The following is a 22949-nucleotide window of genomic DNA, read 5'->3' on the forward strand; positions in this document are numbered from 1 at the left end:
ACATCGCCACATTATATATGTGTGTATATATATATATATATATATATATATATATATATATATATATATATATATAAAAGAATCTCTTGTATGTGATTAGATGTATACATGTCTTCGCTTCAAAGGTTAACGGAAGGAAAACGGCCATTAAAAAAGAAAGAAAAAAAAAGAAAGAACATTGACGTCTAAAGGGCTTAACATTTTCATGTGGCATACCATACTCTTAAGAGACTTACATTCCCCATAGTTACTGCGTTGGCGTTATCAGAAGACTGTCAACTTCTCCACTGCACTAGGTCACTGTAAAACAGCCGAGTGGGTGGCGCTGATAGAATCAATATAAATGTCACTGGGAAAACAGCTTTTGATAATTACTTTCATGATTAGGTTGGTGTCTTAAAGCGGTCTTAACCCTGAATATAAGGAGTCTTGCTATTTAGTGTCGTTACTGTTCTTGAAATGTTTTTTTTTTTTTATTAATTCTCTTGTAGCTTATCTATTTCCTTATTTCCTTTCCTCACTGGGCTATTTTACCCTGTTGGAGCCCTTGGGCTTATAGCATCTTGCTTTTCATACTTGGGTTGTAGCTTGGCTTTTTATGATGATAATAATAATAATAATAATAATAATAATGAACTTATTTAAATTAGGTTTCTGGCGTTTTTACTTTTCAATTCCTTAAAATGTCTTATTCTATTTCGGTTTTGTTGTGTTATATAGGTTAGGTATAGACTGTCCTTACTCTACACTGTTAAAAACCCGTAATTTTAATAGGAAATTCTCCTTGGGAATATACTGTACTCAATCGTGTTTCAGTAAAATACAGGCAACCGTAATTCTACCCAACTTTATTATTATCTTTTACGTGTTAGTTACCCTAATATTACTATTTACATCATTATATCCGTTTTTAAGACGATATATGCCTGGCAACATTTATTCCAGAATTTTTACCGTTTTATTAATGCAAATTTCTAACAGTATAGGTTTTGTATAGACAATATCACTCATAAACTAACGTTTAAAAGCAGGTGGAATTTAACGAAGCCACAGAAGTTTTGTGTAAAAATGTGTAAGAATCGAGACTCCTGTTGTACAGCAATGTTGATTGATGTCTTGTAAACGCTAGATTGGAAAATGAACTGCCTTAGTCGTGTTGGATAAAGATCGCTTCAAATTGGACTGCAATTCTTTGAACGAAAAGACTCATTGAAGATTTTTAATTATGTTTTCTATGATAATTCATAATAAACTAATTATTAATATTTTGATATATTACGAAGTATGTTCACGTATATATGTTATACAGGTAAACGCAGTCTTAAAAATATATACTATGATATTACGAGTGGTGGAATATAGATATATATTTATTCAACGGACCTACAATGGTTCAGTAATCTGTTTAGAAGTAAATCTGGTTACGTACGTAAAGCTACTAAATGATTACTCGGCGATCTCTCTCTCTCTCTCTCTCTCTCTCTCTCTCTCTCTCTCTCTCTCTCTCTCTCTAAGGTTACTCGTAGAGTAAATCTGTAATTGTATTAAATTAGGCATGCAACGTAAAATAGCCAAATGCAATTATGAAATCTTATCAAATAAGGCTAACGGTTTTTACGTAGGGGCAATTTAGGCCGAGGAGAGAGAGAGAGAGAGAGAGAGAGAGAGAGAGAGAGAGAGAGAGAGAGAGAGAGAGAGAGAGAGAGAGAGAGGTGTTCATATCTTATGAGTATTCGCCCTTGAACTCCCGGTTGCCATAAAGAAGTTATATTTCTGAAGGCTGTATTTCAGCTATGCAATGGAAAGAAGACCGTTTATTGTTTTATAAATGAAAGGAAAATAGATATTTCGTATATCTCCGCCTATCCAGACGACACATGGCGACTTCCATTTTAGCTCTAATGCGATGTAGTGGTGAACTGTTGCGAAGGTTTTGTGACCGGTTTCTGTGTTAATCCAGCGGCGAGAGGACGGATGGGCGGTAATGGCTTTGTTTGTCTTGCCTGCAACGACCAAGCTTGCTTCAGATCCTCCTCTTTCTCCACCTCCTTCTACTCCTCCTCCACCTTCTCCACCTCCTCCTCCTCCTTCCAGTTTTAGAGCGACCTCAGCTGTTGCTGTTGGTGTGTGTTTGTGTGTGTGTGTGTGTCTTTGTCACAAGTCCTCCTCTATCTGTCTCTTCTAGATGCTGGAATTTTCACCGTTGTCTTCTCGGCTGTGGATACTTTTTAAGTAGGCTGTATTTGTGAATGTTATTTTTTCATTTTTTATAAATATGTGAGTTTTTTGCTGTTGTTATTGTGCTGTGCCAGGGTAAACTTTCCATGACGGACATGTGTACGTATACGGTTGCTCCCATCATCCTGAAATGAATTAATAGAAACCGTTAAAGTATTTTAATAGTGCATTACTTATATAGTTTATTTCCTTGATTCCTTTCCTCGCTGGGCTATTTTTCCATGTTGGAGCCCTTGGGCTTATAACAACCTGCTTATCCAACTAGGCTTCTAATTTAGCTAGTAATAAGTATAGAAGCAGTGATTTTTTTTTCACCTTCGTCTCGCATGCCATCCCTCACGTAATTCTTCGAAATCGAACACCTCGCGGGATTACAGATAAAAAAGAACGCATTATCTCTCCCCGTAAGGGGGTTTCAATTGGCTCGAGTAAATCATTGTGAAACGGGAAGCGATGACGTCAACTCTCAAGTACTCTTACTGTCTGATAGCTTAGATAAGATAAGTAGAAAGCCTTTTGCATCGGGGGAGAAAGACTCAGAAGTTCAGAACAGTGCAATAGATCGTATCGTTGTGATCAGTGATACGCGTGGACGGTCTGAGACGCGAATTGTTTTATATTTTTATATATATCGTAGGAACTCCTAGTTATAATGTCAGTGTCAGTACAACAGTCCCTCACTCATCATACACAGTATGTTGATTTGGGAATACCTGCGCCCACGCCCATCCCCTATTATCGAGACGGTTTACCCATGCAACGACTTCACCCGCCCACGATATGGTTTCAGCATCTACGCCGTTCGAAACACATGAGATTAAAAGCATTGCTGTCTTGGATTCCACAGCGATGTTAGTATTTTGAATTTTGTTCTCGTTATGAATATTTGTGTGTTTTGGCAATGTTGTCTTGGTTGAGACTTTGCCATTTTATTACGTTATACTTGTGTTGATAATTCCTTTTTATCTCTCTCTCTCTCTCTCTCTCTCTATCTCTCTCTCTCTCTCTCTCTCTCTCTCTCTCTCTCTCTCTCTCTCTCTCTCTCTCTCTCTCTATCTATATATATATATATATATATATATATATATATATATATATATATATATATTGTAAAGATTGTATTTTGGCTGAAAAAAAAGGTTGTACAGTGTATTGATGTGAAATCGAAAAGGCTTATGCATTTTAATAGTTATCTCGTGAATACCGTTTTTAAAGGGTGAAACCACTTTTTTTTCTAAACTAAAAAACTATATTGTATTTCAGAAGGGATGTAGAAGTGTGTTATTTACATGTTATACCTGCAAAACCTAAGATTTTGGACTCTACTCTTTAGCCCAAATTCATGAATCAAATCATAACCAATGTTAAGGACTAATAGTGACTTCTCTTAAGTAAAGAAAACTAATTTTGGGAAACCTCATGTCGTTTTCTAGCCCAGACCAAAATAAAGCAAGAAAAGGGTAAAGAAAATGTATAATACTAGGAAGAAATGTCTAAGATTATTCCAGGAAACTGTTCTGTTGTATAGCCTTCTCTAGCATTGTATAGCAGTTAAAGTAAACTATTAGCTAAGTAGAGAAAAATGCGAGATCTTCCGTCAACGTTACTATAGTCCATTTCTTTTAGCGATGCACATTTGCACCGACTCGCAGCGGTGCCCTTTTAGCTTGGAAAAGTTTCCGGATCGCTGATTGGTTGGACAAGATAATTCTAACCAATCAGCGATCAGGAAACCTTTTCCGAGCTAAAAGGGCACCACCGCGAGTCGGTGCAAATATGCATCGCTAAAAGAAATGGACTATAGCTTACACTCTTATTTCGGGTTAGGGATTCATCGGAAAATTTCCGGCATAATCTAGATTTTCCTCAGTAAGACATGTCGAAATATTCTATTTTATTGTAAAGATCTAATAAAAACCATCTCGTTTGTAGAATTTGTTTAAACGGAAAGTCCAAATTTATCGATCTAACAATTCATCTCATTTCTAGAATTGCTATAAACGGAGATTCTGAGTGTATTTTTTCCTGAGCTCTAGGATGAGCTTGAAGATTATCACAAGAATAGGATAAAATCATCTCATTTGTAGATTGCTACAAACTGAAATTCTAAATGTATTTTTTCCTTACTGCTAGGAAGAGCTTGAAGAGTATAAAAATAATAGGATAAAATCAATCGGAAATTTATTTATTTATTTTTTCATGACCTCCCGGAAGAGCTTGAAGAGTATCAAAACTATCATCTCATTTGTAGAATTGCTACAAACGGAAATACTAAATTCATTTTTTCCTGACCTCACGGAAGAACTTGAAGAGTATCAGAACAATAGGGTAAAATCATCTCATTTGTAGAATTGCTACAACTGGAAATTCTAAATTTATTTTTTTCCCCTGACACAGTGTACCTCGCGGAAGAACTTGAAGAACCAGCCTTCCAGTATGTACCAGAGGCGCTACCTTCTAGTGTCAGCAGCGTCGGAGTGTCCGGAGGCCAAGCCGCCCCTCTGCACGAGTCTATGTTGCTACTGACGGAGGGACTAGAGGCCGGGTCGCTGGTGGCTCAGTTTGAACAACTGTATAGGAGAAAACCGGGGCTGACTGTGTCTGAGGCCCGAAGGCAAGAAAATGAGAAGAAGAATAGATATCGTGACATCTCACCATGTAAGTCATTTGACTCCTCTATAGTCGTTGAAGAGATTCCAGGCAAAATAAGCCCCACCTCCTGATGACGTGATTGGATATGACGTCATCAGGGGGTGGGGCTTACTTTGCCCAGAATCTTTGCCCCGACTCTAGTGTCAGAAGGTAGTTTTTAACAATAAAATTTTTGGAATTATTAGTTAACTAGAATGCACCAGTGCCAATACACTAGGAGAAAATTTATCCCCTCTGAGTGAGAATACCTTAATATGGTGAAAGAGTTTGCCTGTGGCCATGATCAGCAAAGCTGTACTAGTCAGAACTGCCCATACTAGGTTGGTTTACTGTGAGCGATCAGACAAAATCTCCCATCATCACCAATCTGCTGGGGCCAGCGTGGTTATGAAAAGGGGCCAAACACCAGGCATGGATGAGGGCATGTCTGAGACTTTTGTTCTGCGGGGAATAGAAACAGCTGCATTTGTTGTTGTAAACTATGTATTAACGATAGAATCTTTAGAATAATTAGTTAAATAGAACACATGAGTGCCACTACACCATAGCAGATTGAGAGAATTAGGAAAGTAACTAAAATTACTTCAATGCTGTAGATCTCATTTGAATGCTTTTATTTTTCACAGACGATACCACCCGTGTGCGTCTAATAAATGCACAGTCAGGAGATTACATCAATGCCTCTTACGTTAATATGGAAATCCAGGGTTCAGGAATCATCAATCGGTATATTGCGTGCCAAGGACCTCTAGCCGGAACCTGCACAGACTTCTGGCAGATGGTTTGGGAGCAACAGTCAACTCTTATTGTTATGCTCACTACGGTTGTAGAACAAGGAAGGTTAGTTGCAGAGATTCTTACATATCTAATTTGTGAATTAACCCCAGATTTTGTAAAGTTTTATCAACATTTAGTCGTAATGTTGAAGTTTATCATTTTAAAAGTTTTGGTATAAATTTCCTGTGTAATTTTAAGTTCTCAATGTCTTCCTTTCATTTTGATCTTGCTTATACTGCCAATAGTTTACAATATTAGTCTTAGACCTCCTTTCATAAACTTCCCACTTGTATGTATAATAGAAGATAAATTTAACCCTGTAATTAATCTTTCATATAAATTAATGCTGTGAAACTTCTTGCAGAGTGAAGTGCCACCGTTACTGGCCTCGGTTATATGAAACCATAGATTTTGGCACTCTTCAGGTGACCTGTCTGAAAGAAGAGGAGACTCCAGGATTTGCATTCAGAGAATTCACTCTCATCAACACAGAGGTTTGTTCGATTCCACAATTTTTTCATATAGTTATAATTTAATTAAGTAACCTGTTTTGGATCGCTAGTGTTACTAATGCTAGGGGAATCAAAAGGTTTGATTGAATCACTTCTTTATTAATAGTTGAAATATGAGAATTTTCAATTTTTAGCCATACAAAAATTCTGATTCGAACCAGGCTTTACTATTCCTCGTTGGAGACTAATATTTACTACTTTCTCGATCCACTTTTTCTGTAGCTTCCTAAGGTCTGCCCCTCCTTTTCATGTTTTTTTTTTTCTAATTATTCAACCTTTTATACTACTCTTATCCACTAATTTTATTTACTGTCTTTCTGAAATCCCTCTTTCATCATGTTTTATCAATAGTCCAGTAGATTTTGATTCGTAAACTTTAAACAGTTTCGACTTAATTGTCTGCTCACTCGACCAATATTTTGATTCCGTTTGGTCGAAATACAGCTCATTACTTACATCAGTACTTGGGGCTTCAGGTTAATTAAATTTTGTTTTGGAGAGATAACACAATATAGATTACAAAATCCAATTAATATTTTTTTTTATCTTGCCGTAGTCATATCCATTTTGTATAGTTAGGGGTGACAATTATGTTTCACTTGTGTGTCGGAGAATTTTTGCCATGATCCAGAGATTGTAGGTTATCTCAAGATTTTAAGTTATCTTCGATGACTCACTTAGTTTTATGACGCCAATTAGTGGCCACATAACTGTAATCTTAGAACACGGTTGTCTCATTTCCTCTTTACCTGTCCATACCTGAGAGGTACATTTCACCATTCATTCCATTATTTGCTTAATTATTTTTGTTAGATATTAATTACATTTATCAATTTATGCCAGTATATTTACATAGCTATATTATAGAAAATTATGCATTTCAAATCCTCCTGGCTTGTTTCTTAAGGAGCTGTGTCCAATATGAGTAATATTTATAAAGCTTCTTTATAAATACTGTTTGCAGTATGTCTTTCAGCCATATACAGTAGCTCTAGCAAGATACGATTGCCTATTTGATCTCAGAATTATTGTTCAATTTCCAGGTAGAGTAATGCTTAAAAATATTATTTGAACACTTGATTTGTTTGTGCTCAGACATTTTCAATCTCTTTTGTTCTACTATTTATTCAGAAGCTGTTGTATTGAATAAATTACTTTAATGTATAGCCCGTTGTAAAGACCACGATTACATTCCTTGGCCTTTGAAGTGCTTGCATGGTTTTTAAATTGAAATAAAAATTGTAGTCGGGTAAAGTCGAAGAAGTTGGATAGCCAGATGGGAAGATATAGGGTAGAACGCAGTATAGGTGGTACTGAAGCATTGCCGTAAGGAATGTGGTATTAAAGTTTGATTTGATTGGATTAAATTGTCTTCAAAATTTATTAGTAATAGAAAATAATATATCAGTTATAGGGGTACAAGTTAATTAAATGCTTCGTTCAAATTTTATTAGTCATGGAAAATGATATATCAGTTATAGGGGTACAAGTGAATTAAATGCTTCGTTCAAATTTTATTAGTCATGGAAAATTATATGTCGGTTATAGTGGTACAAGTGAAATAAATGCTTCGTTCAAGTTTTATTAGTCATGGAAAATGATATATGTTATAGGGGTACAAGTGAATTAAGTGCTACGTTCAAATTTTATTTGTTATGGAAAATAATTTATAAGTTATAGGTGTACAGCCGAGTTAAATGCTTTGTTTTTGTGAATGTTCTTTAGAATTTAATTTTGAAAAAATATTAATTTGTCTTTTACAGAATCAGGATGAGAGACACATAACTCACATGCAGTACTTGGCTTGGCCTGATCATGGTGTACCAGATGATTCAACCGAGTTCCTGAATTTTATTGCCCAAGTTCGAGCTGCAAGAGCTGGTAAGACAATTTTTTGAAATTTAAATGGATACTACCACATAAAAGTAAACATATGCTTGATCATAGATTTAATGTATTCCTGGATTCTTTATTAATTTGAGAAATTGTTCCGTGGGTCCCTTTGATGTCAGAAGCTTAAAGTGGAATGAAATAGAATATGGAAAATATATCAGTTCAGTGAATATATAATGGGTTTCCTGATAGGATGGATTATACAAAGTTGGTGACAAGTTATAAACGGAAGTTTTGTATGTGAATTCTACAAAGAGAGCAAAAATCCTGTTGGTCAAAATGTTTATCATAAACAAAATTAAAATGATTGCACATAACTTTTACATTTATTATTTAAAGTTTACTAACTCCATGGTAGTGTTTAGTTATGTACTTGTTTAAATAATAGAGATTTACAGTATGTACTTTGGCTAGTGTGTACATTTTTTCGAACAAGGCATCATATATAATGTATGTACTACTGTACCCTTTCAGGTACGCTTCAAATAGTAACATTTTGATAACGTAGAAAATTCACGCTGACAGCATAGTAACTCATGTTTCTTTCATAGAAAAATATATGCTCAATAAAGACTTCTCTTCCAGGAATGGTCGAACCTACCATAGTTCACTGTTCTGCGGGTATCGGAAGAACGGGAGTCCTTATCCTAATGGAAACAGCCCAGTGTTTGATTGAAGCAAATGAGCCTGTATATCCCTTGGATGTAGTCAGAGCTATGAGAGATCAGCGAGCCATGATGATCCAAACAGCTGTAAGTTTTATTGGAATTCAATGAATCATTCATTTAGTTCTTTTGCATGATTAGATATGAGTACTGTAATTACTTTACGTTGTACCTCAATATTTCTTTTAGTTGCCTTTAAATTGAAGCTTTGGCAACAAAGATCATAGTATTGTACTGTATTTTGTTCAAATTGTAAAAAGTAATGGACTACATTAATTTTTTTCCCGTAACAATCATGCTTTTAAGCAATGTTTTCTCAATTTCTAATTTATGTTTTTCAGAGTCAGTACAGATTCGTCTGCGAAGCTATTCAGCGAGTTTATTCTGAAGGTCTCGTGAAACCCCTCGCGGAGTACCAACAGAGATGAGAGGATTTGGATCTGAAGATCTGAGTGATATTCATCTAAGAAAGTTCTTTAAAGGTGTACATATCTTAGTCTAAATTCATAGGACATTATTGTCAAGGTTATAACTTGGCAAATACCTGTAAAGTGAAATTTTCAATGCATCGTTTGAAAATCGTGGAAAAATATTTGTTTTATCATTGTATCGTGTGACTTCTGTTGTAGAAGAGGTTTCAAGTGGAAAAAAAGATATAATTTTAAATTATAAGTCGTGGAGTAGAAAACTATACATATCCTATATTAGGAGTTTAAAAAGGAAGAAATCATTGGATGAGCATACTCCCTCTTCAGAGAATGATACTCTTTAGAAGGAAGTAATCCACCCTATTCTTGTTGCAGAAAGGAAATGGAAGACAATGCATTTAAAAAGGTCTCCACACTTACATTGTAATTTTATTCGAGATTTTAATCTTTTAGTTTCGGTGGTTTTAAACAACTTATGCAGTTCGTTTTTATTCAGATTTTGATGCAAGGCATATTTGTTTTGTCTTAGCCAGAATATCAAAAGGAATATCATTGCTCAAGTCCTGAATACTTGTCAGCTTCTTTTAGCATCATGTTTTTTTAACGACTCGGAAGAATTAATAAATAAATCCTCCCATTTCCTTCATGCACTTGTCAGTGTTAGTGAAACGCTGTCTCATGCATGCATTAGTTGATCACCAACTAACTTGTGCATTGGAATGTGAATATATCCAATGTTACTATTACCCTAATCCTCTTTGAGAGAGAAAAGACAAACATAACTTATCCTAGTGTTCGACTGTGAAGATTTTTGTGAAGAATTTTTTTTCCTTATTTATTTAATATTTGTTTGTGTATTTAGACCCTACAATGCTCCAACCTTGTGAAGAAACTTTTGCCACTTTTACTCTGTTCTAATCTCATTTGTCATCTTCTATCAGAATGCTCTTAAGCCTAGAGTATAAAGTGTTCATTTAAGAAAAGAGAACTCTCTTGTCAGCAATTAGTTAAGGAAATTGGAGCTTTGTCAATATCCACTGCCAAAATGTTTTCATCTCTCGCTTGCCGCATTTGCAAGTGTCATTGTTGGAGGAAAAGCCCCATTGAATGAGGCACAGTGTTGTTATTGAACCATTGCCTTTGGTGTTGATGTAAAGTATACTGACACACACAGCCTGGATGTTAGCTTTATTAAATGTATAATTCCACTGACTCTGGATCTGTAGATTGTAATGGAGGCAAGGTAATGTAACACCACAGTACAGGGTATGTTCACCGTAGTGCCTATTCTCCATGGGTTTTGTACACTTAACCTAGTCAAATACAGTCATGTTTTGTGACTTGATATTGAGTGCTGATGTCTCTGCAAGAGTTTTTCTCAGATTTCCTTTCAACTCCCTGTTATCTCCATCCTTTTTCTCCCCTCTCCCAGAAAAAAAAAAGAATTGAAGTCCCCTGACCAGTATCTAGTTGTGGGACTAAGATGTGCCTTCCTCTTGTTAGTAAGAGCCAGACTGGAGCAGCTGACAATCTCGTACTGGTGATAAACACAGTCACCTTTTAGATAAAAATGTCCTATGTTCAAATATTTGACAGGTATGTGAATGATGCTTATGGTTTTTGTATCATTCAGGTTAAATTTTGAATGATGTCCTATTCTGCCTTATAGGCTTATACCCTAGGGCAACTTGGGTGCTGCGTGCCCACTATACCACTCAGGGTATGGTAAACACAGAAACAACACACTTTGCCTTGGACAATATTTTGATGTGCAAATTTTACCTGCTTTTAATACTGTAATGTCTTGCAATGTTTATAAATGGAAGATGGTTTTGAGGATGAAATTTTTGGTAGCTGTTTGGATGATTTGTCTGCTATGTCCATTGGTCTTTGATCAGTAGTATAATTGCTTGCAGATTTTATATGTGAAAATTAGCGTTCAAAGGGTTTATCTGTAAGAAATACTTTTAAGGTGTTGTAATGTATGAATCCGTGATAAATTATTTATTGCCAGGATTTAAGTAATGTGTACAAATCCTAAAACAGGTGTAGCCTTGTAACTTATGAAAATCGTATAACCTGTTATGAAATTGTCGGTATGTATTCAAATTGCCAGGGGGTATGGTGTATGAAACTGCTGTCAGAACACAGTTGTACTAAGTAAAGTAGTGTTGACTTGATTTTATAGAACATAGTAATATTTTGATAGTTCATTAAAATACCGTAATGTAATGAGCGCTCTCTGCTTTCTTTAGGCTATATACCCGTATTTAGACCTACTCCCTAACCTTTTTGAAAATTCCCTATTGATGGACGAATTATATATACATTTTTTGAGTATCCATTGTTTTGTGATTAATTTTTTTTTGTGTGGCTAACATAGAAAATAAACAATGTTTTTATTGAAAATGGAGTGAAGTTTTTTCAACAAATATCGAGAAATTAAAACTGGTTAAGTTAAATATGACCAGATAATCTAGTTGCTGGGGGTCATATATTTTTTTACATTTCAAAAATCAACTGAAATAGAGAGAGTGGGACTAACCAATGGACATTGCAATATCTGCAATTGTCAGTACAATGAAAGAAAAAATATAAAAATAAAAAAAATGTGCAAAAGGGAAAGTGTATCTTTCTCTCAAGTCTTAACATCAGTGTGACTGGGAAATGTGTTGTATTTGACACAAGTGAGCAATAAAGTGGTTTATAATACACTGTGTTTTATTTTCTCTCATTTTCTTTTTTACAGCTTGGATCAAGCAAAACCAGATTACTGGAAAATTATTGCAAATTTACAATGGCCCATAAGTATGCCTTAGTTATAAAAATGGAATGTATTTCACCTGCATTAATCTTTAAGGGATATATATATATATATATATGTATATATATATATATATATATATATATATATATATATATCAAACTATATTATGAGAGAGAATAACTTAACATGATAAAAAGGTTTTTCAATATTAAACTTACCCGATAATCATGTAGCTGTCAACTCCGTTGCCCGACAGAATTCTATGGAGGGATACGCCAGCTATCACAATACTAGAAGGGGGTGTACTTACCAGCGCCACCTGTGGCCAGGTACTCAATCATTTGTTGTTGACACCTCCTCAATTATTCCTCTGTCGTGCTTCCGGCTAGACGTTCTGGGATACGCTTATGGTCTTCGAGTTTATTCACGGATATTTGGTGAAGTATTCTCTCAGATTAACGGCTGTCGCTTTACTGGAATCCTTCTTATATTAGCTAGATAGCTTTTATATAATACTGATATAACGGTTAACGAATTTTGCTTGTTTTTGGATCACCCTTTGGCTAACTCTTTGAAACAAGATGTCTGACGTTTCGCAAGCCCCCTCCCATAGACGATGTAGGTCTTGCAATAGGCGTATTCCGAAGGCCTCGGTAGATCCTCACACCGCTTGTTCTGACTGTAGGGACAGGCCCTGTCTGTTAGAAAATCGATGTGAGGAATGCGCCGGACTTTCGGAATTGGAATTTGTCCGTCTTTTAAAATATTCATCTAAGTTAGAGAGAGGTAGAGTTAGGAGAAGTTCTTCTCACTCTTCTATGTTTTCCTCACCTCCTGATCCCCTACCTTTTCCTACCCCTGTAGTGGCTACCCCCGAACCTACTGTGTGCCCTCCGCCTGATATGTCAGTTGTTTTGCGTGCTATTCAGGCTTTAGGCGATAAAGTAGAATCAGTGGTAAGTGACCATAAGTCTCTGATGGCCGAAGTTAAAGAACTGAAGGTCAAGAGTGCAGTGGGTGGAATTAGTGCCAGTGCTGTGACGAGTGCTAGTGTCGGTGCAGTGCCAAGTGCTAGTGGTGCCAGTGTGGTGCGTGAGGATTTTTCTGTGCGAGCCAGTCGTCCTCCCAGTCCGGGACCTCTTGCAAGCTCCCATGCCCAGGGGAGAAGCAATGTCGAAGGGCTTAAGGGTTCGACAGGCCTTGTTAGGCGCACAGAACTATCCTCGGTGGTTGCGGGCGTGTCTTCCTTAGACCGTCACTCCCACCTGCAGACGATTGAGCCCGTCTTATTCTCGTCCGCTGATCAACTAGCAGGGAAGAAACGTTGGTCTCAGGTCTCGAGACCGCTTAAACGTAGAGTCCAGTCCGCGAGTGCTCAGCCAGGTTGCAGTCATTGGCTCAGCTCTGACTCTCCTCAGTCATCTGTCGACTGTACTCCGCCCAAGAGGAGTAAGGTTCTGCCAAAACAGAGCCCGACTGTGACTTTACCTCAGTCTGTTATCGTTTCTGCCGATCCCAAGTGGACCCTGCTTCAGTCCATGCAGGCTCAGCTTTCGGACTTGATGCGTGAGTGTCGGGCTGAGAGTGTTGCACCTCCTCCTCCGCCTACACTCCCTCCGCCTGTTCTCGCTCCGCCTGTGCTCGCCCCGCCTGCACTTGCTCCGCCTGGTCGCAGCACCATCTGCCAGGCGTACGATGTTGAGCCACTTTCGGAGTTCGCTGTTCCCAGTGGTGTTCAGCCTCAGCCTTCTTTAAGGCAACCCTTGCTTTGGGATCAGGAGAGTTATTCCACTCTTCCTCCGCCTCCCCTTGCTGCTCCACCAGTGGTGCAACTCTCGGTTGGGGTACAACAACCCCTCCCCTCCGTGAGTCTGTCTGCTCAGCCATCGCTGCAGCGAGCTCAACCCTCCTCAAGGCAAGCTCCTCTACACCCTGGACTTGCGCCTCAGGAGCCTCAGCTTGCGAGAACTTTACCTTGTTCTGCGCAGCCTCAACCTCATCATGCTCCGCTCATCTCACAGGAACAGGAACGGACTACTCCGCCTCCGTCCTCCGCTCAGCTTGTGCAATCCTTGGGTTCAACCTCTCTTGCTAGGAGTCAACCTCCTTCACCCATGCGCCTGCCTTCTGCTTCGTCTGTTGTTCAGCCTTTGCAGTCTGAGCCTCAGGTTTTCCCTCAACAGTTACTGGAAGAGGAAACCACTGTTATTGTTCCTACCCGTTCTGACTCTGCGGTTCAGCATTCTGGTCCGATCGCTTCGCTACCCTCTGCTGATGAGGTGTCGGATGATGAGGAGGCACACCTTGATCCCTCATCAGACGTGGACGAATCTAAGCTTTCTCCATTGTCGATTGATTTTCGTAAGGTCTTGGCTCTACTCAGGGAGATTTACCCAGACCACTTCGTCTCTGCTATTCCCCGCTCTCCACCATCTGAGTTTTCGCTGGGCGTACAACAAGCTAAGTCCAACTATACTAAGCTTGTCCTAGCTAGATCCTCCAAGAGGGCTTTAAGGATCTTAGGGGAGTGGCTGCAGTCTAAACAACACCTTGGCAAGACTTCCTTCATGTTCCCTCCAACGAAGCTCGCTTCGAAAGGTTGCGTTTGGTATGCCACAGGGGAAGCACCAGGCTTAGGAGTACCTGCCTCTGCCCAGGCTGACTTCTCAAGTCTGGTGGACTCGCCTCGGAGAACTGCTATGAGACGCTCGAAGGTTTGTTGGACCTTCTCAGACCTGGATCATTTTCTGAAAGGGTTGTTCAGAGCATTTGAAATGTTCAACTTTCTCGACTGGTGCCTGGGAGCCCTCAGCAAGAAAACCTCTCCTGCGGACAAAGATTCTGCCATGCTAATAATGTCCCGCATGGATAAGGCCATCAGAGATGGATCGGGTGAGCTAGCGTCGTTATTTGTATCAGGGGTGTTGAAGAAAAGGGAACAACTGTGTACCTTCCTTTCCGCCAGCATTACACCTTGCCAACGGTCACAACTCCTTTTTGCTCCACTCTCAAAGTTCCTCTTTCCCGAGGAGCTAGTTAAGGACTTGTCTGCTGCCCTGATACAAAAGGACACGCACGATCTTGTAGCCTCATCGGCTCGTAAGTCTAAGGTTGCCACCTCAGTCCCCAAGACTTATCGCTCCCCAGTGGCTGATACCCCGGCTACGAGGTTCATACCGCCCTTTCGTGGTAGAGCCCCCAGCCGAGGAAGCTCCCGTCCAGACTCTCACAGGAGCAAGTCTAGGAAAGGATCCAGGACATCTAAGGGAAAGAACTGACTCTCAGATTCTCCAGACAACAGTAGGAGCCAGACTCAAGATCTTCTGGCGAGCCTGGGAGAAGAGAGGTGCAGACGCACAGTCTGTCAGTTGGCTGAGATACGGTTACAGGATTCCATTCTGCCTCAAACCACCTCTGACCACATCGCCCATCAACCTCTCTCCCAACTACAAAGAAGAGGACAAGAGGCTAGCATTGCAACAGGAGGTGTCGCTACTTGTGCAGAAGAAGGCAGTGGTTATAGTCCGGGACCATCAATCCCCGGGCTTCTACAACCGTCTCTTTCTTGTGGCCAAGAAGACAGGAGGTTGGAGACCGGTGCTAGACGTCAGCTCTCTCAACGAGTATGTCACCAAGCAGACGTTCACGATGGAGACGACCAAGTCGGTCTTAGCAGCGGTCAGACAGGAGGACTGGATGGTCTCGTTGGACTTGAAAGATGCATACTTTCACGTTCCCATTCATCCAGACTCCCAACCTTTCCTGAGATTCGTTTTCGGAAAGGTTGTCTATCAGTTCCAAGCCCTGTGTTTTGGCCTAAGCACAGCTCCTATGGTCTTTACTCATCTGATGAGGAATGTAGCGAAATTCCTACACTTATCAAACATCAGAGCCTCCCTCTACCTAGACGACTGGCTGTTGAGAGCCTCCACGAGTCGTCGTTGTCTGGAGAACCTCAATTGGACTTTAGACTTAATCAGAGACCTAGGTCTATTAGTCAATATAGAGAAATCTCAACTCATTCCCTCCCAATCCATTGTGTACCTGGGAATGGAGATTCAGAGTCAGGATTTTCGGGCTTTTCCATCGGCCCCCAGGATAAACCAAGCCCTAGAGTGCATCATGAGCATGCTGAAGAGGAGCAATTGCTCAGTGAGACAGTGGATGAGTCTCACAGGGACCCTCTCATCACTGGCCCTGTTTGTCGAGCTAGGAAGACTCCACCTCCGCCCTCTTCAATTCCATCTTGCTGCTCATTGGGACAAGGGCTCGACTCTAGAAGCAGTCTCTATCCCTATCAACCAAGAGATGAAGACCACTCTCCTGTGGTGGAAGCACAATCTCCTTCTCAAGGAGGGTCTATCATTGGCCATCCAGACCCCCAATCTTCATCTCTTCTCAGATGCATCGGACTCGGGCTGGGGTGCGACCTTGGACGGACGGGAATGCTCAGGAGTATGGAACAAGGAACAAGGATTACTCCACATCAATTGCAAGGAACTGTTAGCAGTTCATCTAGCCCTGTTGAACTTCAAGTCCCTCCTGCTAGGCAAAGTGGTGGAGGTGAATTCAGACAACACCACAGCCTTGGCTTACATCTCCAAGCAAGGAGGGACCCATTCGAGGAGCCTTTACGAGATCGCAAGGGACCTCCTCATTTGGTCAAGAGGTCTAAACCTCACTCTGGTCACGAGGTTCATCCAGGGCGATATGAATGTTTCAGCGGATCGCCTCAGCAGAAGGAATCAGGTCATTCCCACGGAATGGACCCTCCACAAGAGTGTGTGCAACAGACTTTGGACCTTGTGGGGTCAACCTACCATAGATCTGTTTGCCACCTCCATAACCAAGAGACTTCCGCTTTATTGTTCCCCTGTTCCAGACCCTGCAGCGGTTCATGTGGATGCTTTTCTTCTGAACTGGTCCCATCTCGACCTGTACGCATTCCCTCCGTTCAAGATAATAAACAAAGTTCTGCAGAAATTCGTCTCGCACGAAGGGACACGGCTGACGCTGGTTGCTCCCCTTTGGCCTGCAAGAGAATGGTACACAGAGGTACTTCAATGGCTAGTCGACTTCCCCAGGACTCTACCTCTAAGAGTGGACCTTCTACGTCAACCACACGTAGACAGGTTGCATCCAAACCTCCACGCTCTTCGGCTGACTGCCTTCAGACTGTCGAAAGATTCGCTAGAGCTAGAGGCTTTTCGAAGGAGGCAGCCAGTGCGATTGCCAGAGCTAGAAGAGTTTCCACTCGTAGAGTCTACCAGTCTAAGTGGGAGGTCTTCCGAAGCTGGTGTAGAGCCAATTCAATATCCTCTACCAATACCTCTGTGATCCAAATAGCTGACTTCCTTCTACATCTTAGGAATGAGAGATCCCTTTCAACACCTACGATTAAAGGATATAGGAGCATGTTGGCCTCAGTTCTCCGCCACAGGGGTTTGGACCTGTCTTCCAACAAGGACCTTCAAGACATTCTCAAGTCTTTTGAGACGTCTAAAGAACGTCGTCTTTCCACTCCAGGCTGGAATCTAGACGTAGTCTTAAGGTTCCTTATGACATCTAGGTTCGAACCTCTCCAGTCAGCTTCCTTCAAGGATCTTACCCTCAAGACTGCTTTTCTCGTTTGCCTTGCAACAGCTAAGAGAGTCAGTGAGGTTCATGCCTTCAGCAAGAACATTGGTTTCACAACCGAATCTGCAACATGTTCTTTTCAGCTTGGATTCCTAGCAAAGAACGAGCTTCCTTCACGTCCTTGGCCTAGATCGTTCGAAATACCTAGCCTCTCCAACATGGTAGGTAACGAACTAGAGAGAGTTCTTTGCCCTGTCAGAGCTCTCAAATATTATCTGAAGAGGTCTAAACCTATTCGAGGACAGTCAGAAGCCTTATGGTGTGCCATCAAGAAACCCTCGAGACCCATGTCCAAGAATGGGCTTTCGTACTATATAAGGCTTCTGATCAGAGAAGCACATTCTCACTTAAAGGAGGAAGACCTTGCATTGCTGAAGGTAAGGACCCACGAAGTAAGAGCTGTAGCTACTTCGTTGGCCTTTAATAAAAACCGTTCTCTGCAGAGCATAATGGATGCAACCTATTGGAGGAGTAAGTCAGTGTTTGCATCATTTTATCTGAAAGATGTCCAGTCTCTTTACGAGAACTGCTACACCCTGGGACCATTCGTAGCAGCGAGTGCAGTAGTAGGTGAGGGCTCAGCCACTACATTCCCTTAATCCCATAACCTTTTTTAACCTTTCTCTTGAATACTTTTATTGTTGTTTTTTATGGTTGTTACGGTAGGCTAAGAAGCCTTCCGCATCCTTGGATTTGGCGGGTGGTCTATTCATTCTTGAGAAGCGCCTGGGTTAAAGGTTTGGTAGAGGTCCTTTAGTAGGGGTTGCAACCCCTTGTACTTTGGCACCTTTGGGTTGATTCAGCCTCCAAGAGGAACGCTGCGCTCAGTAAGGAAGACGAACTTTAAATAAGAGGCAGAGTAACGGTTCTATTCGACTTCCTTACCAGGTACTTATTATTTCATTGTTATTTGAGATAACTGTTATATGAAATATGGGATACTTAGCTATCCTTTAATCTTGTACACTGGTTTTCACCCACCTCCCTGGGTGTGAATCAGCTACATGATTATCGGGTAAGTTTAATATTGAAAAATGTTATTTTTATTAATAAAATAAATTTTTGAATATACTTACCCGATAATCATGATTTAATCGACCCTCCCTTTCCTCCCCAGAGAGAACCAGTGGACCGAGGAATAATTGAGGAGGTGTCAACAACAAATGATTGAGTACCTGGCCACAGGTGGCGCTGGTAAGTACACCCCCTTCTAGTATTGTGATAGCTGGCGTATCCCTCCATAGAATTCTGTCGGGCAACGGAGTTGACAGCTACATGATTATCGGGTAAGTATATTCAAAAATTTATTTTATTAATAAAAATAACATTTTTCTATAACCATGATCAGCAAAGCTGTAATAGTCAGGGTCACCCATACCAGGTTGGTTTGTTGTGAACGATCAGACAAAAATCTTCCATCATAACCAATCCACAGTGGCCAGCTTTGTCATGAAACTGGCCAAACTCCGGACATGAATAAAGACACGTCTAAAGCCTTTGTCCTGCAGTGGACTAGAAACAACTGCATGTATTGTTGTTGCATTATAAAGAAGAATGTAGAGTTACATTCCAGGTATGTTTAATTACTATAATTCATATCCACAAATTACAATTTCACCTACTCTCTGTCAATCAAAATTGGGTCTGTTTGGTCACAAACAGAACCATCAGTTTGGAAACAATGAAGAAGAAGAAGAGTAGTAGGAACTTAATATCCCAAACTAGGTTTTGTGCTACAGGGCAATAGATGAATATTCTAGGTGACAACAGAAGCTATGTCAATCAACTGTCTCCCAGCACCAGTGTTGAAAGTTTAGGAGAATTGACATGTGCAGAAGAGGCAACTGAAGATCAAGGTGAGCTAGTAGCAGTGCTGTAGTTTCATAGAACGTTGAGGTAGTGTACTAGCCTGGTTTCTTCTCTTCTGTCTAGTCATGTTGCTGTAGGTTTGTGCATAGCATAGAAACTGCAGTTGTACTTGAAGTTCTAGGATACTTATCCTTCATGAGGTTTATGACATTCTCTAACTGTGGGAGGATAATCAGAAGGATCTAAAAAATTTGGAGCTCCTGACCTTAACCTGGAATGTTTGTTTATTTCATGCTTTTGCGTAGTCATTGGTAACCTTTTGTTGAAAAATTCTGAACATCTGTTAGCTACTTGAGCTCTTTCTCACTAATATCTGATCTAAAGGTTTCTTTCTTCCTTCACTTTAAAGTGTAACAAAAATTATCCATTGTATTATTATTAGAAATAACATTCACTTTGTAGATTAGATCTTTATCTGGCCATATTTTTTACAAAATTATAGAAGTAATATTAAAAACATTTCCTTGATTACTGAACTAGGAGCATCATCCCTCTCTCCTACTCCTTCTCCTCCTCAAAATAAATTCCCTCAGTTGTGAGCTCTGTGCTCTGGTCTGGCAAAACTCTTCAAATGTTATCCTCGTCGATCTCCAAGGCCACAGGCTTTGCCCTAGGCTCTGGCCCAAATCCTTCAAAGTCAAAATCTGGTACACAACCTGGTTACAACGTCTGTGACTTCTTTGGGCAGAATTCAGTATTCTGGAAGACACTTCACCCCTAGGCTTTGTCGATAAGACGTAGACAGCGGAGAATGTTGAAAGTGGTTCTTCCACAAATATTTCGAATGTCACTTCAACCCCAGGCTTTGCCAATAAGACTTAGACAGCAGCGGGTCTTGAAAGCGGTCCTTCCAGAAATCTTTTGAGTATAAACTCAGTATTAAAGATGATATCCTACAACTAGTTAGAATATATAGGTTTTTGTAATATCTAATTTGAGAACTGAAATTTCCCAGACAGTACAACTAATAATTTTCCAGGGATAGTTTGAGTATAGATTGTTGTCTTCACTGCTCTAAATAATAGCAATTGTCAACTCAGAATAATTGTAATTTAAACATACTTTCCAAGACCTCCCAAAATCGTTGGGTAAACTTTTATTTAAGATAAATATCTTGTTTGAGTAAAGAGTAAAGTAGTCAATTATCATATGTTTGGAATACTATGCTTTCAGTTAGATAACCACAGTAGTAGTGTAGCAGAATTATTCAAGCTGTACAAGACCTAAACCAGAAATGGCTACAAGTAAGGATTGTGAATCAAGGTTTAAAAAGTATAGAAGTATTCTCAGTAAAAAAAAAAAAAAAAAAAAAAAGATTAAAATACCTTTCTTTGAAAATTTTATTGATGTGATTTACAAATATCTAATAGTTTGTATGGCGATGCTGAAAGACAATACGATTTATTGGTGTACTTCACGTAAGCATTATTTAAGGATCATTGCAGTGTTCCTCCATCACCCTAACACTAACTGTACTTGATTTATATCCTAATACTTTACCTCCGTTCTTTCTTCCTTTCTTCCATGTAGCTGTCCAAGCTCTTCTAAATTTTAAATCGGTGTAATACTAGGGTTTTCCCATAAATGCACTTTGGTGCTGAATGGGCACACAGTCCCCAGTGCTGGACTACAGATCCATAAATTCAATCCATCCAACAGTGGTTATATTTCTTAAGAGTTTGTGATGTCAGGTAAAGAAGGTTTTGATCAATCACGGTTATATACATTTCCTAATCAACACATCAGTGCAATCTAATGGATTGGAGCATCAGCAAACAGCATTTAGAGGACAGTTGAAAATTACATTACTCTCCATATTTTTAGAACTAATTAAATTAGAAGATTGAACCGTTAACACAACCATGAATATTCAAATGCTGTATGCAATGTTAAGATAGATTAAAAATTCATTTTAGTCTTAAGGAAAATCAAGAGCAATGAATTTCGAAAGGAAATGCTACTTAAAACTGATAAAGAAATTAAAGGAAATAGACCCCAATGCAACTAAGGGCTTCAGTCACGAAGAAAATCAATTGATTTCGTTCCAAATACAGCAGAGACCTCAAAAGTGTAGAACAAATTGGGAAGTCAGGTACTAATTTGGAGGTTGTATAAATACCTTTAAAGGTTAAAGGCTTAAAGGCCACTCATGAATGACAGAGGCAAAGGGCAGTGACATTGCCCTATCAAGCAGGACAGTGTACTAGAGACTATCCATATACAGCATACATATGGTCAGTGCCCGAGCCCCCTCTCCAACCAAGCTAGTTCCGAGGAGGGCCAGGTAATGGCTGCTGATGACTCGGCTGAAAGACCTATAGGCTTCCCCAAAAATCCCCATCTTTACCTCACAAGGACAGTGAGGTTGCAGCGACCAAAGGGAACCAATGAGTTTGAGTGGGATTCGAACCCCAGTCTGGCGATAACCAGGCAAGGATGTTACCAACAGGCCACCTGGAGTTCAGAAAAAGAAGATCAACAAAAGGAAGATGCTTTGGGGAAGGGATCAATGGATAATTGCGTGAGTATCTCTCTCTCTCTCTCTCTCTCTCTCTCTCTCTCTCTCTCTCTCTCTCTCTCTCTCTATATATATATATATATACATATATATATAATTATGTATGTATATATATATATATATATATATATATATATATATATATATATATTTATATATATATATGTGTGTGTGTGTATATATATATATATATATATATATATATATATATATATATATATATATATATATATATATATATATATATATATATATATATATATATATATATATACATATGCATACATACATTGGTTTATCTCTATTACTATATTATTACTATTTTATGCTGTTTGTCTTGTGGTCACAAATACTTCTATTTGGAAGCAAATATTGTGATATAATGGGTTTGCTAGCTCTAATAGAACCCTTAGTTTGACTCAGTAAACATAATTCACAAATACATATTATGTGACTAAGAGAAGCTCCCGAAGTGTGTTCTGTGAAAAAAAAACACTAGGACGTAAAAAAGATCATATGTAAAAGTTGATAAAAATTTTGACCATTTCTTTTCAAACCTTTGTATTGCTTTTACTTTTTGGCCTTTAAATACTGCAGCCAAGTTTCTCTTTTTTTCTGGCGCCTTTCTTTTATTTTGTAACATGAAAAATAATTTTTATATGACGTCTTATTACAAATTACGATGGATCATGTACCCTATTTGGAAAACGTGAGAGCAGTTCAATACCATTAACACGTAATATCAATAATAATGAAAAAAAAAATACCAATTAGCCAAGTCACCCATCTGAATCTCCATTTTACTAAATTTTCTTGCTAATTCATAATTTCTCTCAGATTTGCGACCATTTCAGTCTCTCCCAATTAATGTAATATATTCGAATATACAGAGTTAGATTAAAGAAAAAGACTGTTGCAAAGTATTTGTTAGGCATTTCTGTTTATATTTTTTATATATATAAATAAGAGTATATAATTGTTTTCAAAATCAGA

The 22949-nt window shown here is 39.1% G+C and overlaps 1 protein-coding gene across 1 annotated transcript in view; it reads left to right on the forward strand.

The window, feature by feature from the left end:
* LOC137632435 (tyrosine-protein phosphatase non-receptor type 4-like) overlaps nucleotides 1-11877 on the forward strand; it is an 80675-nt gene extending 68798 nt beyond the window's left edge. The window contains exons 6-11 of the mRNA XM_068364367.1: nucleotides 4636-4896; nucleotides 5517-5730; nucleotides 6032-6161; nucleotides 7943-8060; nucleotides 8658-8824; nucleotides 9079-11877. Coding sequence (XP_068220468.1) covers nucleotides 4636-4896; nucleotides 5517-5730; nucleotides 6032-6161; nucleotides 7943-8060; nucleotides 8658-8824; nucleotides 9079-9165 — 977 coding nt within the window. The 3' untranslated portion in view covers nucleotides 9166-11877. The remainder of the gene's footprint in view (nucleotides 1-4635; nucleotides 4897-5516; nucleotides 5731-6031; nucleotides 6162-7942; nucleotides 8061-8657; nucleotides 8825-9078) is intronic.
* The last annotated feature ends 11072 nt before the right edge of the window (nucleotides 11878-22949 follow it).

The sequence above is a fragment of the Palaemon carinicauda genome, chromosome 41, assembly GCF_036898095.1.
Source record: "Palaemon carinicauda isolate YSFRI2023 chromosome 41, ASM3689809v2, whole genome shotgun sequence".
Lineage (NCBI taxonomy): Eukaryota > Metazoa > Arthropoda > Malacostraca > Decapoda > Palaemonidae > Palaemon > Palaemon carinicauda.